Source organism: Pelecanus crispus, chromosome 14 (assembly GCF_030463565.1).
Source record: "Pelecanus crispus isolate bPelCri1 chromosome 14, bPelCri1.pri, whole genome shotgun sequence".
NCBI classification, from domain to species: Eukaryota; Metazoa; Chordata; class Aves; order Pelecaniformes; family Pelecanidae; genus Pelecanus; species Pelecanus crispus.
In genome coordinates, this window is record NC_134656.1 from 7,099,347 (window position 1) to 7,116,125 (window position 16,779).

The 16,779-nt window shown below is 52.2% G+C and overlaps 1 protein-coding gene across 1 annotated transcript; it reads right to left on the bottom strand.

Annotated features, from left to right (window-relative positions):
- Window positions 1-2,124: 2,124 nt before the first annotated feature.
- Window positions 2,125-10,665, bottom strand: TFAP2C (transcription factor AP-2 gamma). Its single transcript, XM_075721141.1, has 7 exons — window positions 10,618-10,665; window positions 8,673-9,149; window positions 8,319-8,370; window positions 6,626-6,848; window positions 5,830-5,948; window positions 4,255-4,396; window positions 2,125-2,410 (listed from the first exon to the last, which is right to left on the bottom strand). Exons 1-7 carry the CDS (start codon window positions 10,663-10,665, stop codon window positions 2,125-2,127), a joined length of 1,347 nt encoding a protein of 448 aa, XP_075577256.1.
- Between the last annotated feature and the right edge of the window lie 6,114 nt (window positions 10,666-16,779).

A 16,779-nucleotide genomic window follows, 5' to 3' on the forward strand; every position in this document is an offset into this window, starting at 1 on the left:
AGCATCACCATTCATCATGTCTGCCCTAGCCACGCGCCTGATGGAGCGATCAGGTGTTGAAATGCCAAGGTCAGAATAAAGCCCAGGCTCATGTTGTTCCTGTTTTATTAAGCACTGAAAAGGTGGGGGTTTTTTCAGGAAGGTTTGGTTGGTTATTTTGCATCTGAGACGCTGAGTGCCACTGAAAGCCTCAGATCCTGCCTAACCACTACTGCACAGAGTACTTTGGGGACTTTCTGCAAAATGCTGTAAACTTCCTCAAATCAGTAAAATTGGGCTGAAACCAGATGGGAGACCTATCAAGTTTCACATCCCAGGATTTTGCAAATATTTGTCATTAGAGACAGCTTATTCTAATAAAGTCAGATTCACTAGAAGACAAAGCTGGTACGATTGATTTTTATTTAGAGGAAGTCTTGTAGTTTGTGTTTAAACTGCCTATTTAAATAGGCAGCTAGCATGATAATGACATCTTCAGAAGAAAAAAAAAAAGATTCTTGAAGATACATAATGTGTTTAATTGAAACCATTAGTTTTACTGGCAAACAGCTTCGTATTTCTGTTCTATTAATCCGAACAAAGTGCTGCAATTATGACTCAATACATAATGTCCTCTAGTGCTACTCACCCCACACTCCCAAAGTATAGAAAGAAAACAAAACTGTTTTCAGTTAACAAAACATTCCATGTTTCTATCCAGAATACTTTTATTATATGGTTATCATATACATCAGAATTATATTGGGAAAATTTACAAATATGTAAAGATAGTTCAGAACCTCCATTATTCACATACACACTCACACACTCCGTTTGCATGTCTAGTCAGTTAGCAGGTGAATGATGCACAAAATTATTGCTTTGTGAACATACACCTCAGATTAGATTTAATCTTCAGTGGCAAGAATTGAGATATTTAAAAAAAACAAGTCTTAAATACCCTGTATAACATACCTGTGCATAAACCTAAAGATATGTTTAGCTTACCCATTACCTTTGAAATACTTACCAAAATTAAAATTTGAAACCCATTTATAAAAAAAAGAGTATTAAAAAGTTCACCATTATTTACAAATCCGATTAAATTACACATAAATAAATATTTACATTCAACACACTGCTTCCCTTAATACACATAAAGCCTCCCTGGAAATATTTTTTGGCCTTAATAGGCAAAAAAAATAATTTTTTTTTCAAAAAAAAGTTATGTGCCTATTCTTTCAAGTTTCCCCCCCCCAATTTAAAAACAAGACATTATAAATATGTGAATAAAGCTGCAATATCCTTAGACAGAAAATGAATTTCCTAAAAGCATTTTCATTTTGAACTATTCCTTGTTAAAAAAAAAATCAAGATAATATCTCCTGCAGCCAACATTACTGCAGTTTTTAAAAGCCTGAATATTTCCATAAAAATAAGCACATCTAATGCCATCAGATAACTTCTAAGACTAGCAGGATTTTAGTACTCTCCTATGGTAATCTGAAAATAAAGGGGTGGGGGTGGGGGGGGAGGAATAAAGCAAAACAAAAAAACTAACCCACAGAATAATCTTACTATTTTTGGGTGTTTATAAAAAATTTTAATGTACATAAATCTATATACCATTGTTTAATACTGCTTTATTGTTCCTGTTGCATTTAGAGAGAATAAAACCCTGAAACTGTATCAGATAACAAATAGGCTTCCATCTAAAATCCGTATCTTAAAAACTATACATGAAGCTGGTCACCACTAGGTACTTAGATGTGGAAAAGAAATCTAAATATATCTCTTTGTGTATTTCCATCGAAACCCCTTTATAGCACCACTTTTACAGCAAAGGATTTCAATACGCTTGTACCAAGTACTTATCCTCTGGTAATTGCTTCCACAGATAAGGGATACTGCAGCTTTTAGAGACTTGTCTCATGGATCCAGGGGGAGTGAAGATCCTGAATAAGATGATTTTTTTTTTCCTTTTTCCCCCTCCTTTCTTAAAAAAAAAAAAAAAACAACAACAACAAAAAAAACCCAACCAAACACAAAACAAAAAAAAAAAAACCCAAATCTCTACGTTCCCCCCGGCAAGGAGATCCCAGTCTGTGTTTAGGAGGAAGAGTTTAAAGTCTGGTTTCTCTCCTTTCACTTCCTGTGCTTATCCATTTTATCAATGGTTTTGTTGGTTTCTGCAGGGCTCTGGTCGCCAGCGTTCATGTATGTTTTGTCTGCTATTTTTAATGCTTCGTTTAGGTAGTTCTGGACGGATGTCATGGCAGCGCAGATGGCAGCACTCCCAAAGCCATGTGTGATCAGGCTAAAATGAGTCAAACAGCCCTGGATGCCAGGGTCCAAGATGGGACTAGGCCTCGTGTTTCCAAGAGGAGTTCTGTCCTGAGTGAGGAGGTCTGTGAATTCCTTACAAATCTGCCTGCAAGACACAAAGTGATCACACTTTACACCTTGGTGGGAATTTATGCAAAAGCAAGTAAATAAATACAAAGAACAGAGAAAATCCATATCTAATATTTGGCAGTTATGTGGGAATTAGTTTCCAGAAATCCATTGCTCCCTCAGCAGCGCTGTCTGAAATTAAAGCCTATTTATTAGCGCCAGTTTCTGATGAACCTTCTGCGATATCGATGCCACAGAAACACATACACAATCCGCAAAATACTCTCTGCACCTCTGCTGGCTGGCTGGCTCTGCATCATTTGCTCTCGATTTTAAGGGGGGAGTGGGAATTTGGGGCTAGTTTCTATGAGAACCTCCACAGCTGCAGTTAAGTCATTTAGAAAGACTAAAGCAGCTGAATAGGAGATTCGATTTAGTTGTGCATATTACGCGTATACGCCCTCTTTAACAGAGACCTAGGCCCTGATCCTGCAAACACTAACACATATGCCTGGCAAAACATGAATGGTTAATAATGCTCAAGCATATGTTGTTTGCTGCTTGTAAATCTGTCCCCTTGATGGGATTTCACAGGAGCTGAGCAATCTTAACAGAATCGTCACTTTATCAGAATTTCTCAATCACAAAAGATCTTCCAAAAGATTGTTATGGGTGCTAGTAACAATACCAATAATGATAATACTGAAGAGCGAAAGGGGTAGTGCTCAGTCAAAAGCATAATTTTCAAGCTATAGGAAAGAGAGAGACTGTATTATCCAAGAGATATTTTTGTAAAAGAAGGGCTCTCTTTCAGGGAAGGGTGTATTAATTCAGCAACAGGAGTGTGGTTTGCATGCCTGATCTGAGCCCAAAGTCAGGGCAACTCTCCTCAGCAGTTTAAGCAGGCTTTTCTCAGATCCTCTGCAGAGCGAGGGTGCCTTCAAAAGCAAGGAATTGCACCAACCCCAAACCAGAAAACGTCCCGGACCAGGGCGGATCATGAAGTGAGAGCTTTGTTAAACCTCAGCCTGGGAAGGCCGCGGGGGGAAGGGGCAGCGAGCGCTCCGGCCACTGCTTTAAGCTAAGCCCAACTCAGCACAGGTATTTCCTACCGGAGACCTGTTCAGTACGTGGTTTGCTTACAGGTAAGTGTCTGCAGAACAGCATAACAAAGCTCCTCTCCTTTACCCCTCCTTCCCTGCTCATCAAGCTCTGCAATGGGAATTTAGTTAAGTGCAGGGACTTTTCACATTTACCAAAGGTTGGCTTTCACTAAACTAAGAAAAATCTTCAGCTGTAACGGTGAAAAGGGACTATCCACAGTTCTTGACTCCTAGCATCCCATGGGCGCTGCTTTTGCCAAAAGCAGTTACGAGGGCACGCAAGCGGAGCTTCCCCTGCGCCCAGCCCACCCACCAGTAACTCTCCTTGGAGTGCCCCTCCGGGCTGCACGTAGGCAGAGGAGGGTGAACCATCTCCTGCTCCCGGTCCCGGCAGCGGTTCACATGCCCGGGCCACATCTGCCCTCCAGGTCCTCAACCCTGTCAGAGCTGGGGACGTCTTTTTCTTAGAGATACAGTCATCCTGGTATAGGGCTTTTTCTTAAGTTTCTACTATAGTTAAAAGAAAAAAGGACAGAACTGGTCCAAGCTGCTTTAGAGTTATCGTACAGGGTTGTTGTTATTATTGGTTCAAACTAAAATAACTGCTGCCATAGCTGAATTCAAACCAAAACCAAATAAAAAGAATTGCTTCATCTCCCTGATTAAAATTACACATGAAAATGTACCAAACTGTCCACGGTCACAGATACTCATGGTCAGACAAAAGCATCTTTAAAAAGAAGAGGGGGGAAAAAAAAAATCTAAGCCCAAAACTTACTTTGCAGCAAGAAGCATATTCTTCCTGTTTGCCATTTCATTGCGGCCCATGTGTGGTCTAGTTAAATATTCAGCCACTGCTTTGGAAGGAAACTCTGTCTCACAAACATAACCAAAGTCACGGGCAAGATGTACAGCTTCACCTGGCGTGGATGAAAGGGAAGGCTTATTAAACGTAGTTACGTCTGTTTATTATAAGGAGATCAGGGGAATTAAGCAAAGTACTGTGAATTTTTGAAGTGTATTTCTATTTTAGAAAGGGACACTGCTATGTTACCACCATACCACTCGTTACCATTTTCTAATTAATAGATCAGTGTTTCTTTGTAAGTTTGCATCGAGGAAAAAACACCTCCATGGTGACTGCTACAAAAAATAATTCTCTTGCCTTTATACTGGAAAGAAAAATTCCCATCTCTATCCAGATTAACAGCGCAGCAAAGACTAGAATTCAGTCTAGATGAAATTGTCCACCGATATTTAAAAAAAAAACCTGGCAACTAAATTTTACTTATATAATAGAGGGTTTATCAATTTAGTGTATTTTCTAAGTACTGTCTAATAAGCATTTTCATATAGAAAATAATGTTGTAAGCTGTATAGCTAGACCACTTGTTTTTCATTAAGGCAATTTGATCAAGCTTAAAAAAAAATGGATTGGCACGATCAGTGCGTTACCTGTAACGTACACGTGGGCATGTACACACACATAAACTCTCTTTATTAAACCCAACTTCCAAAGAAAGGTTTTAAATGGAAGTTGCTGTATTATTTGAGCTGATGTAGAAGTGAAATAGCAGTAAGGTATTGTTAGATCATTTTTCACTTTTCAATTGCTGCTTCTATTCCCATTAAATTGTACCACTACCAGGAGCTGCTTTAAAGAGAAACACAAAACATAACCACACACATACATATCTATACACCCTTCAAGTCAGCTTAACTGATAGAGGGTCCACATAACATGTTACAGATTAAAGGGGCTCCAGTTTCCTATCAGGAAGTCAAAAGCTATAAATCTCGCTTTATATGCTTGTTTATTAGAAAAGCTTCTGAGGATACCGCTGAGGTAGGGCCAGGCACTGGAGTCAGCTGCCCCGGACTTTTTAAGTTTCCCAATAGGGAACCAAACCCAGTAATGCGATGAGGTTTTTTGCCTTCCCTGCCTGTCCCTGCACACACCCTTACAAAACCCCAAACAACCCAGCCCCCTCAAGAAACACAGGCTGGACAAACATGCATTTTGAACAGCTTGGCATGTAGGAGTTACTGCATCCCTGCTAGCATCCTTGCGATGCAGCCGTGAGGAAGAGGAGCGTTAGCTGGGTTTGTGCGGGTAGGGCTCTGAGGCCAAGGGCTTAGACACCAGATCTGAAGGGAGAAGAAGGGGAGAGGAGCCCCCCAAAGGCAACACAGCTGCTACTTGCTGCAATGTTCCCATCATGCTCACTTTAAAATAAACAAAAAACTCTCTATTACATTCATTGAATTTCTAGTCTTTCCATGCTTTGGCTAGAGTATAAAAGCTGTACACAGGGGGAAAAAAGTTTATTTTTAAGACCCGTTCAAGACTGACCTTCCACCAAAGATGTCAATAGTGTCACATTTGCAGCTTTCCTTCTACCAGCGGGAAGATTCAAGCCAATTTTATCCAGTTTTTCCCTTAATGATCTGCCACCATTTTTAGATTTGGCTCTGTAATTAAAGAGGAAAAAAAATTGCCTTATTTATCTTCAGGGAACACTTCTTTTTAAAGATGAGAAATTCCAGTTACTGACATTCAATAGGGTTCTTCTACTGGGGGGAAAGTAAAAAACCGGATCCTTTCAAGTGACCTACTTTTTAAATGCTCTACTACAAACCAGGCAGGATGAAACACAGCAGAAGTCAAGATCAAAATGTTTCAAACTGCACCATCAAAACCAACAGCTGTAGAACGATCACAAGCCGAATAAAGTGTATGCGAAAAAGGACATAGAAAGCGTCCTTGTAATGATTAATCAAGACGACGAGATTTAATCCAAAAACCATTCCATGGGGAAATAGTTTGTCACAGGAATAAGAAAGCTCCATGAGCCGTTTTTGAGATAAAAATCCAGCTTTAAACAGAGAATGAGAATTGCTGTCAGAGCTGTTAATAGCACTTCTCGAGAAGTAGCAGAAGTGCAAAGAAGTTTTATTTCCAAAGCCTATTAGGATTCAGTGTTGTGGGGCTTCTTAAAAATCAGAAGTTTGCTTAAAGGCTTTCTTAGCTCCTCGTTGTGCTAATCTGGCTGCTCTCTCACACACACACAAGCAGGAAAAAAAGAAAAAAAAAAAGAAAAAATGACAACAGACACGATGGGGATGGCTGTAAGGGGGTCGCAGCCTACCTTCTGAGTACTCCTCCTAGCAAGGAGGCATTGAGACACTCAGGGGGCGAGAGCCGTCTCTGCACCTCTGCTACCGTCACTTTGTATTTCGACGTGGAGCTCAGGAGGGAAAGCCTCCCCGGAACAGAACAAAATACTTCATTGGGGTTTATGACCACTCCAATTAATCCATCCTTTTGGCAGGGCAGGCTCAGAGCACTGTTTTTCGTTAAGGAAATGGGACCTGCGGGAGGAGGAGGGAAAGCAGGTATTTTATAGAAGGGAAAAATAAATAGGAAGCGGCAAGTGAATTTCCTTTCTACAAAACCAGAGCAGAAGACAGGATTTCGTTTTGCTCTAAATGCTCACACCACTGACCCCTGTCCCCAGCACCCATCTGCAGCACCGAGCTCGCCTGCGACCGAAAGCCCCCACAACTATTCCCGAGCGACTGTATTGTGCCACAGGAAATTTCAAGGAGCTGCCGAACACGACTACGAACGCTTTTCAAAAAAACGCACAAAGAACACCTCTCCGAAGCAGCACGCTGCAAGTTAGCAAATCCGTACTTAGAAAAAGCCCGATACAACTACAGACTCCAAATTAGCATCCTTCAGCTGCTGCAAAAAACTCTTTCCGAGCCGGGGCAGGGAGAAGCCTCCCAGCTCCTGCTGGGGTTCCTCTTCCACCTCGCACACGCGGATTTAAGAAACCGCCTTTGGAATTTAATGCCAACAAATTCGTAACAGACCGTGCGCCAGGGAGCGGGACGCAGCCCAGAAGAGAACTGAAAGTAAAACACCGCTCGCTACTGGCTTCAGCCTTTAGGTGAATGGGGGAAACAAAGGCTTCGCACGGAGCAAGCCACAGACCCGGCTCTCCCATCCCCTCGCGAATCCACCCAGTTAACCCCCGGTGGTGCGCTGCCGGCCCGCGGCACCGACCGCAAAGGGTTAAAGAGCCGAGGTCGGCCCCGCTCCCCGGAGGGGGAAAGATTTTTCAGTGGTGCATCTGACAGCGAAATTATTCTCCCATGAGCTGAAGGCAGCAATCAGCGCTCCGACAAACACTTCTGCTTTTCCTCAGTTAGGTATTTGTTTGAAGTCTTCAGAGGAAACTTCCACTGATTTTTTTTTTTAAGCACAAATTTGTTTAAAAACAAAAGCGGGGGGGGGGACGGGACATGGCGCTCGGTGACAGTAAATTGAGTCAATACGTCTTTCTCCTTCCTTAAAACCTCAGCTACAAACCCATTTCCATTAAGATAAAGCCGAGCAGGCTTATGCCAGCGAACCCACTCCCTTCTCAAGTCTTGTCAAAAAGTTGAAGGGGGGGGGGGGGGGACACACCAACCGAAAAGCCCTCCGACTGTCTCCGAGTGCTAGCAACAGCAAAACCAACCCCAGCAAACCACCGCCGCCCCGTGCCCGTTACAGGCGGGCCGGGGTCCTGCTTTCGCTGGAGGCAACGCAAGAGCCCCCTCCCCCCCCCCCGAGCGGGGCAGCCCCGGGGTCCGTCCCCGCGGCACGGGGGGAGCCCCCGCCGCCACCTCCCCTCGGGTGGCGCTGGGGAAATCCAGGACGGACGGGGAGGGTGCCGTAAACCCGCCCCCCCGCTCCCAGAGGATCTGCCTTTTCTTAAAAGATAAGGCCGGTGCGTCTTTAAACTTGAACTATTGGCAAGGGAAAGCCAGCTGCGGTGCCACCGTACTGACCTTTTCTAATGACTGTCTGGTCATGCATTAGTAAGTGTTGATCTTCCACATTCTGGAAAGAGAAAGGGGAGAAAGTTTCGCACCTCGAGAAGCTGAGAGGGAACGAGCCGGGGGCTTTCGGGAAGCGCCCCCCCGCCCCGCGCCCCCCCGTTTTAGGGCCGGAAAGGGAGGAAAGGAGCCTTTCGCTCCGAGGAGGGATGGGGCAAGCAGTGCTGGGCTGCGCAGACGGGGACGGGGACGGTGCCCGGCTCCGCAGAAGGGGACGGTGCCGGTGCCCGGCTCCGCAGCGGAGCGCTCGGGCCCCTCCGCCCCCCGCGATGGCGGGGCGGCCGGGGGGGCGGGGGGGGGGCTTACCTGCACCTCCTCCATCTGATGGGCCATGTCGTGCAGGCCCAGGTTGTCGGCCAGCGCGGAGGCGTCCAGCCCGTGCCCGTGCGGCAGGAGGAGCTCGGAGCGCCGGTACGTTTCCCTGCGGCCGGCGGCGGAGCCGCTCTCCAGCGCCGAGAGGTGGGGGACGAGGCCGGGGCGGCCGTGGGGGGCGAGGCCGGCGGGGTCCTGGCTCTGCCGGTTGGGCCAGGCGCTCTGCTGCTGGCTGGGGGGCGGCGGCGGCGGCTGGTGCAGCGGGTTGATGGAGAAGGGGTCCCCGAGGTGGGAGTAGGGGTCGCTGGACTGGGAGTAAGGCAGCGGCTGGTACGGCGGGGGGAAGTAGGGGGGCTGGAAGTCGGAGGCGCCCGAGTGGGAGAGCGGCGGGGCCGGGCTGTACAGGTGCTGGCTGACGGCCGAGAGGTGCGGGAGCCGCGGGTTCCCGTTGCTGCTCCCATCGTGCCGGTCCTGGAAAGCACAGGGAGCGGGGAGAAGGGAGGCGGCCGTCAGCGGGGGGCTGCGGCGGCGGCCCAGGCTCGGGGGCGCAGGCCGGGGGCAGCGGCTGCCGAGGGGCGAGGGGAGGGGGGCAGCGGCTGCCGAGGGGCGAGGGGAGGGGGCAGCGGCTGCCGAGGGGCGAGGGGAGGGGAGGGGAGGGGAGGCAGAGCCGCCGCGCTCCTGCCCGGGGGCTCCTCTCCTCCTAAGGCACCTCGCGTGAGAAACCAGCCCCGCTCCCAGGGCAGAGATTGCCAGCCAGCTCGCACTGCTCCCTCATCGCGACGCCAGCAGAGGAACCCCCCCGCTTGCGCGGGTCATTGGGGGAATCGTTAAAATAAGGCAAATTCAAAGCGGCGACGCAGCCCGATTGCCGCCGTGCTGCCCGGCCTGGGGAGGGGACTCCGAGGCCGGGGGCTGCGGAGCCGCTGCCCTTGGAGAGAAGGCGCTGGGCAGAGCAGGCCGGGCCCCCCGCCCCCCGTCCCTCCCTCCCGGGGCCCCCGCACCCCGTCCCTCCCGCCCGGGCCCCCCGGCTCTCCCCGACGCGGCGGGGCCGGACGGCGCGTCCCCCCCCAGCCGCCCCAGCTCTGCTTCTCCCCCGGCTTCAAATCTCAGCCGTCAAAGCTTAAAATGTCTGCATTGAGCTGATGCAGGGATTTAGCAGCTTCTGGCTCCGCGGTCATTAAAATAAGAGGGCTAGCTAATAGGAGAATGGGGTCCCAACGGAGCGTGGAGCGCGGCCCGCAGCTAATCTGCGGAGCCCAGCATGCGGACCGCCATCAGCGGAGGGGCGGGGGGCAGGGGACAGGGGACAGAGCCGCTTTTGGAGAGATCAAAACGCGGGAGCACCTCACGGGGGGCGGGAGACGCTCCCGCGGAGGAGGGGGACGTGGGAAGGAAGGGGCGCTGGGGGGGGGGGGAGCAGTGCCCGGCTCATCCCCGCGGCAGCAGCGGCGGCTCCCGGCCGGCTCCTCCGCACCTCCCGGCCCTCTCCCAGCCGGCTCGGCGCCTCGCAGCCCAGACCGGGCCGGCGGGCCGGGGCACCGGGCACCGGGCACCGCGGGGGCTGCCCCTGGCCCCGGCCGCTGCCCCCCCCGCCCGCCCCGCGGGGGGACCCCCGCACGGCGCGGGTCCGCGGGGTCGTTTCGCCCAGCCGGGGCTTTCACCCGAGTTCTATTTAAGAGTTCAGAAGACTCGGGGGGGAAAAAAAAAAAAAAAAAAAAAAAAAAAAAAGAAAAAAATCGTACCTCCAAAAGGAAAAAAAAAAAAAAGGGAAAAAAAGCAAACGGGGGCTCCTCGGGAAGGGACAAACCCCGCCGGGCGGGGAGGCAGGAGAGGCGGGCGGGGCGGGGGGGCAGCGCGGCTCGGGGGGCGGCGGGGGCTCGGCGCTGCCCCACGCCGGACCCCCCCTTCCCCACTCCCGACCCCTCCCGGCGCTTCTCACCTCGCAGTCCTCTTCATACTTGACGTTATCTGCTAGTTTCCACAACATGGCGTCCAGCGTCCAAACCAGGTGTGCGGTGCCGAAAACAGCCGAGAGCTCAGCCCCCCCCCACGGGCGGTAAATCCACGTCGGCGCTGGGGAAGAGGAGCTGCCCCCCGGACGGAGCTCAGTTGGCAGGCATGAAGGCAGATGAGGGACTAAACCTCCGCGCTAATGGTCACTCGGGTTTTTTTCCCTGCCCAGGCGCCCTTAATGGCAATAGGATTATCATAACTCCTCCCCAGGGATGGCTTGGGAGCCGCGGCCGCCAGCCACTCAGGAGGGAGCGCGCAGCCCCAAGCCACTCCTTCCGCGCCCCGCTCCGCGCCCGCGGAGGCCTGGGGAGGCAGCGCGGAGCCGGGCCCCCCCCCAGCGGCCCCGGAGCGCTCGGGACGGCCCCGGCCCGCGGGGAAGGGGTCGTGCGTGGACATCCCCCCCGCAGCCACGCTGCAAGGGGGCTGCCCCAAAAGCCCCCCCACGTGTTGGGTTTGGGTTGGTTTGGTTGGGGTTTTTTTTTTTTTGGGGGGGGGGGGGAGCGGTGCCAGGTGTTTCCCCACACACACGCGCGGAAGGGCTTGGCTTAAATCCGCGTGGGGAGGCGCAGCGCCGGTGCCCCCACGCTCGGCGGGGCCGACGGCTTCTGGGCGAAATAAACTCGGAAAAAAATCCTCGTTGCAAAAGCGAGAAAGTCCGAGCGCCAGCCTGAGCTCAATTTGCATAATTGTCAAGAGTTTGAATTACTGATTACAACTTGTAAGCTACCAATGTTTAAGGTATAATTTACGTAATTATCCAACAAGATTATGGCAGTTGTGTCGAATCCCTGGTAGGTAAAGCAGCACTGATTCAGCGTCCCCGAGTCGGGGCTGTGTGAATCGTGCCACTCGTTCCTCGCATCTTTTTTTTTTTTTTTTTTTTTTTAAACGAAAATCCCGCCTGTCTAATCTTTTCGCGCAAACTTGGGGCTGGGGAAGCAGGTGGGAGGTGAGACGGGCATTTTCGGACGCCGTGAGCACACTTTCATCTAAGCTTAGAAAATACTTCCCTGCCAAATTGCTACCTTTCTGCAGCCATTTGATCTACGCAGTTATGTGTGTCAGACAAAATGAACATCGTTTTCAAAAGCAACGACTTCTCCCAGTGTTTTAAGGTGCATCCGGATCGCTGCTCATTCACATGAGAGGAGCAAGTGTTTGTTTATTGTGGCAGGGACAAAGGATGACCCTGGCCGGTGCTGGCTGCGGGGATCCCGGCTATCTCCGTGCCCGGGACGAGCCGCCCGAGAGCTGTTATTAAAGGCCCGGGATAGACCCACGTCTCGAGATCTAAACCAGTTCACACTTCCCTCGCTTCCCCCCCCCCCCCCCCCAAGGATCAGGGAAGAAAAATACTAAGAATAATAATTTAAAAAAAAAAAAAAAAGCCCCCCCAAAACCCCACCTCCATCCAACGAAATGAATGGTCTAAAAATAAAGCCGAGGAGGAGGGGGGTGCTGGAAGGATCCGCTGGAGGTGTTATCCGCCTTATCTAGCGCGCAGGTGCTGGTTTGCAGCACTTGCATTAAGCCCATCATCAGCAGGGACTCCGCATTATCATTTTTGGTGGAGTCTCTATTTATTTTTTTTAAACGACGGTGTTTTTCTTCCAGGGATGTTTCTTTGAAATGCAGTTCGCGACGATTATTAGCGAGTGTGCTTGCGCTGCTCCTGGCGTCATTAAGACTAGGAATCTAAATAATAAAAGACAGGGGGAGCTTAAAGTTCATTTGTATTAAAGGGACAAGATGGATTTAGAGAGAAACGAGGCAGGGAAGCGTCGAGCTTCCCAGGTTTGGGATCAGCTCTTTTTCCTTCCAAAGAGACACCGCGCTGTAGCAGCGTCGGTCGTTTTTATCATAACCTCAGAAGCCAGATTTTCTTCCTGCTCAGAAATGTCACACTGAGAGGCGACCGTGAATTTCTCATTCTTTAGAATTGTCAAGGTCCGAACGCCTTCGTTTTGTTTCTTTTGGCGGCCAAAATCACGAGGGTGAACTCAGTTTCTTATTATTTGTTATGTGTATATAATAATATTTTTAAATAGGGGCGTGGAAGAGGATGAGGGATTTGTAAGAAATCACCTACACAAGGCGACCAAAACAGGCAAGCGGCTTCCTAGAAACCCAGCCGGGAAAGCCGAGAAGGGGCTGAGCACCGGGAAGTCTGTCTCAGACTCTCCCGCGCAGCCACTTGCTCCGCGCTCCGGGCTGGCAGCACCGGCGGCCGCCCGGGGCCGGCTGCGGGCTCCGGGCTGCGGGGGAGCGGGCGGGCGGGCGGGGGCAGGCGCTGCCGCCGGCTGCCGGCCCCGGGGCGGCCCCCCCGGGCAGGGGACGCCGGCCCGGCCCGGGCGAGGCTCCCGCCCCGGCTGCTGCGGGCAGAGAAGCGGCCCCGCACCGGGCGGCGCGGCGGCTCGGGCCCTTCTCCGGGGGTGCGGACGGGGGGGGTAACGCCTTTGGACCCCCCCCCCCCTCCGCGCAGCGCCGCTTCCCGCAATCCTGCACGTCTCTGCGCCAACCGGCGGCGAAGCGGGCTGCGCCGGGGCCGCCCGCAAAGCTGCACCGGCGGCGGCGGCCGGCTGTGCCCTCCCACGCCCGGCGACACTCTCCCTTTCCAGGGAACTCCCGGGCACAGCACAGGAGGCGGCTGGAAGGACACGCTGCCTCCCGGCACCCTCCCTGCGAGACACGGGGCAGCGCTGCGCGGGAGCCGGGGAGCAGCCGCGGAGGTGGCTCCGGACAGGTGGCAGCTTTATTTACTTATTAAAAAAAAAAAAACCAAACCCGATTGGTGCCCTTACTTTGGGGACATCCCCGGCCTCCAAGGCGAAGCGGGTTCTTGCTTCGTGGGGGCTGAGCCCCCCCGCACACCCCTCTTTTTACGAGGACGCGGTTTCCCGGGGGGGACCATAAAGCACCCCCAGGTGTGAACACGCTCTCGGGAGGGGAGTCGGAGCCCACCGCTGAGCCCCTGTCACATTCGGCAGTTTTCCTATTCGGCAGCAATTAAAGCAGAGCGTGGGGATGCTAATTAGTTACATCCCTCTTCCTCTAAAAATTATTTAAACGCACACGCATCCGTATTACCGATGAGACTGCAGCAACCTGTCCGGATCGTCGCCTCGGCTCCTGCCCCGCTTCACAAAAGGAGCTGCTGCCCCGCGGCCCCGGGAGATTTGCCGTGTAACTTCCACGCCGAGTCCGCGGGGAGGGGCGGAAAGCGGGCTGTCGTGTGGCCCCCCCGCCCCACGCGGCGGAGCCCGCCCGGAGCGGCAGGGACCCCCCCCCAGCCCAAAGCCGGGCGGCAGAGCCGCCCCTCGCCCCGGCCGCGCTGCGGGGGGGCTCCCTGGGGGTGCGGGGGTCCCGGGGGGACCGGGACAAGTGCATGGGTACGTACTTGCCAGCCGATCCTCCCCCGCAGAGCCGCGGGGCGTGCGGCGCCGGCAGCAGCCTCCGTGCGGAGCCGCGGACACCTGGGCGCGGAGCAGCGCGGAGCAGCGCGGAGCAGCGCGCCTGCGCCCCGCATCCGCGCCCCCCCCCCCCCCCCCCCCGCCTGTCCTCCCCCATCCCAAACCCCGGCCCCGGCACCCCCAGCCCCGGGGGGACACACGAGGGGCCGGGCCCGCCGCGGCTCTTCCCCCGCCGCCCGAGCCGGGCCATTTTCGGGAGGTTTTGGCTGCCTCGCACGGTGCTGCCCCGCTGCTGCACGGGTCCCACCGCGCCGCGGCCGAGCCGGGCCATTTTCGGGAGGTTTTCCCGCTGATCCGCCGTTTCTCCTCCCTTTGGGGCGCCCCGGGGGATTGGGGGGAGTGGTGTGTGCGTGTGTTTGCCGCTGGCCGCTCGCAGCCGGAGCATCCCTGACCGACGGGACCCGCTCCCTCCCCTCGCCCCCCCGGGCGGGCAGCTCGGGGGGCGCCGGCTCCGCTGCACCGCCCCGGCCGCGGCCCCGCATCCCCGGGGGCTGGCAACGTCGGCCTGGAGCAGGGCTCCGGGCACCCACACCGCTGTTGCAGCAGCATTACAGCCGTATTTGGGGTGCGGCGGGGGAGCCCCGTCGGGGGCGGTGAGCGTGCCGGCCCTCGGCCCCTCCGCGGTTTGCCCCCCCGCAGAGAAAGCGCAGGCGATGGGGAGCGGCGAGGGGATGCCCCGCCGAGCACCCACCGCCTGCCCAGCTCCCTGCCTCAGCTCCCAGCCCCCCTTCTGCAGGAGGCGAGAAGAAAACGTGCCCACTCCGCGGCTAGTTTTTTCCCCAACCTATTAGTTTGCTTAATAAACACGATTCCAGCTAGGTTTTCTTCCTGCTCCTTCCCGATGGAGCTGGAGGAGCAGAGTCCCCTGGCCATAGCGTGCTGTGAGCCTGCAGCGGGGAGGTTGTGTTAGCAATTCACGGGCAGAAGTGGCAGACCTTGACACCAGGCACTTTAGGCCCTAGGTTAGATGCTGCGTGGCATGTGGCAGAGGTTCAGCAGCGATGCGCAGCTGCCTCGGGCTCCTGCAAGGAGTTTCTCTGGCTTTTGTACACAAGACGTTTTGTTGAGCTGGATGCTTCACGGCAGGAGATGGATATCTGAGAGGGAGGGAGCTCACACGAGCCTGCCTGCAGCCACTGCATGGGACAGGGGTGAGGAAGACCCACATTCCCAGCCTGTCCCTGCCCTTGAGGCAGGGGCTGACCACAAATGTGACTGCAGCTGCGTTTACCTCGGTCTCCTCATTCATAAAACAAGGGTAGTAATCCCAGGGCTGGCGACAGCTGGATTCTTATCAGGTGGGACCAAGGGAGAAGTGGGAGCCATGGTCCCCAAGACCCTTGCCTCTCTGCCCAATGATCCCGAGATACCTCCTCAGGGCTCTGACATTTTGCCTGCGGTGTGTGATCACTCCGTGCTGGAGAGAGACTCCGATTTTTTTTTATTCCCTCCATTTTATATCCATTAGGAGTAGCAGTGCCATGAACTTCACTGCTGTTAGCCAGAGTGTTGCTCCAAAGGACGACATTGCTGGACTGCGTGTAATTGAACTTGGTTCGTTAGTGCAGGAAGCAGACTCCACATAAAAAAAAAAAAAATCAAAACCCAAAAACAGTCAAAACACCACAATGCTAAATATGAAATCAGGATTCATATATTTAGTTAGGCTCTTTCCTGAAAGCAAAAAGATAAACAGGCTCTTGACACAATATGCATAATTCATACTTTAAAAAAGAAAGCCTTGGTGGAGCATACATTCCTACAGCTAATTGCTTATACTACAATAAGAAGAAAAAGGCCCAGTACCACAAAAAGAAAGAATCCCATAGGCTAAAACAGCAGAAAAGCAAGTTTTTTCAAATACAGACACAGAAATGAGCTGAAAAAACATTGCTCAGCCCAATTCAGGCTGTAGCTAATACAAATCCTTCCATACGAGCCTCCCATTCCTTTTGCCCTTTTAGAAAAAGGAGCGGGCATTGTCACTGAGCTATATTTGCACTGTAAAAACGTCTGCCATGAGATGCTCTCTTTATCCTTTCCTCTGCTTTCAGGGTATATGCAGCCTATATGATAACTGAAATGATGCATCATCTTTTAAGAAAACAACTGCTGGGGCACAACGGTGATGGTTTGGGGAAGGTTCCTCCAGTGACAGAGATGGGTACCAGGTACAAAAGATCTTCTCCGTCCCCAGCTGTGAGGGGTCCTGCAGCCTGTGCACCTTCAGGGAGTCAATCAAGTGTGTTAAGTGTCTTTTTTAAAATATCCATTTCTGCATGTACATACGTACTTACACACACACAGACACACACAAGTTTAAAATCCTAATAGATAAATAATCTAAACACTTTCAAAGATGATTTTGAACACAACATAAAGGAGTTCAGCAGAGATGCAGGCAGTACCTGTACAGTAGGAATGGAATTTACGGAGCAGTCAGATGCGTTATTTTTAGTTACCTTTCACTCTTCAGTCCTCTTAAAGGAGTCGTGAAATCAGTAAACTGACCTCAATGTCAGGGAAATGGGTCATGAGAGTTGAAGCTGAGGATTTTCCCTGTAGGCAATTTAAATAAGTAAAGAAAAAAAATTCAGTTACTCTTTTACTTCCACAGT

Coding starts and splice junctions, on each gene's coding strand:
- TFAP2C (XM_075721141.1), bottom strand. CDS start 10,665: ATGTTGTGGAAACTAGCAGATAACGTCAAGTATGAAGAGGACTGCGAG. Junction 6,849..8,318: donor CCAGACAGTCATTAGAAAAG/GTCAGTACGGTG, acceptor CTCCTCCCGCAG/GTCCCATTTCCTTAACGAAA. Junction 4,397..5,829: donor ATTGACATCTTTGGTGGAAG/GTCAGTCTTGAA, acceptor CATCCACGCCAG/GTGAAGCTGTACATCTTGCC.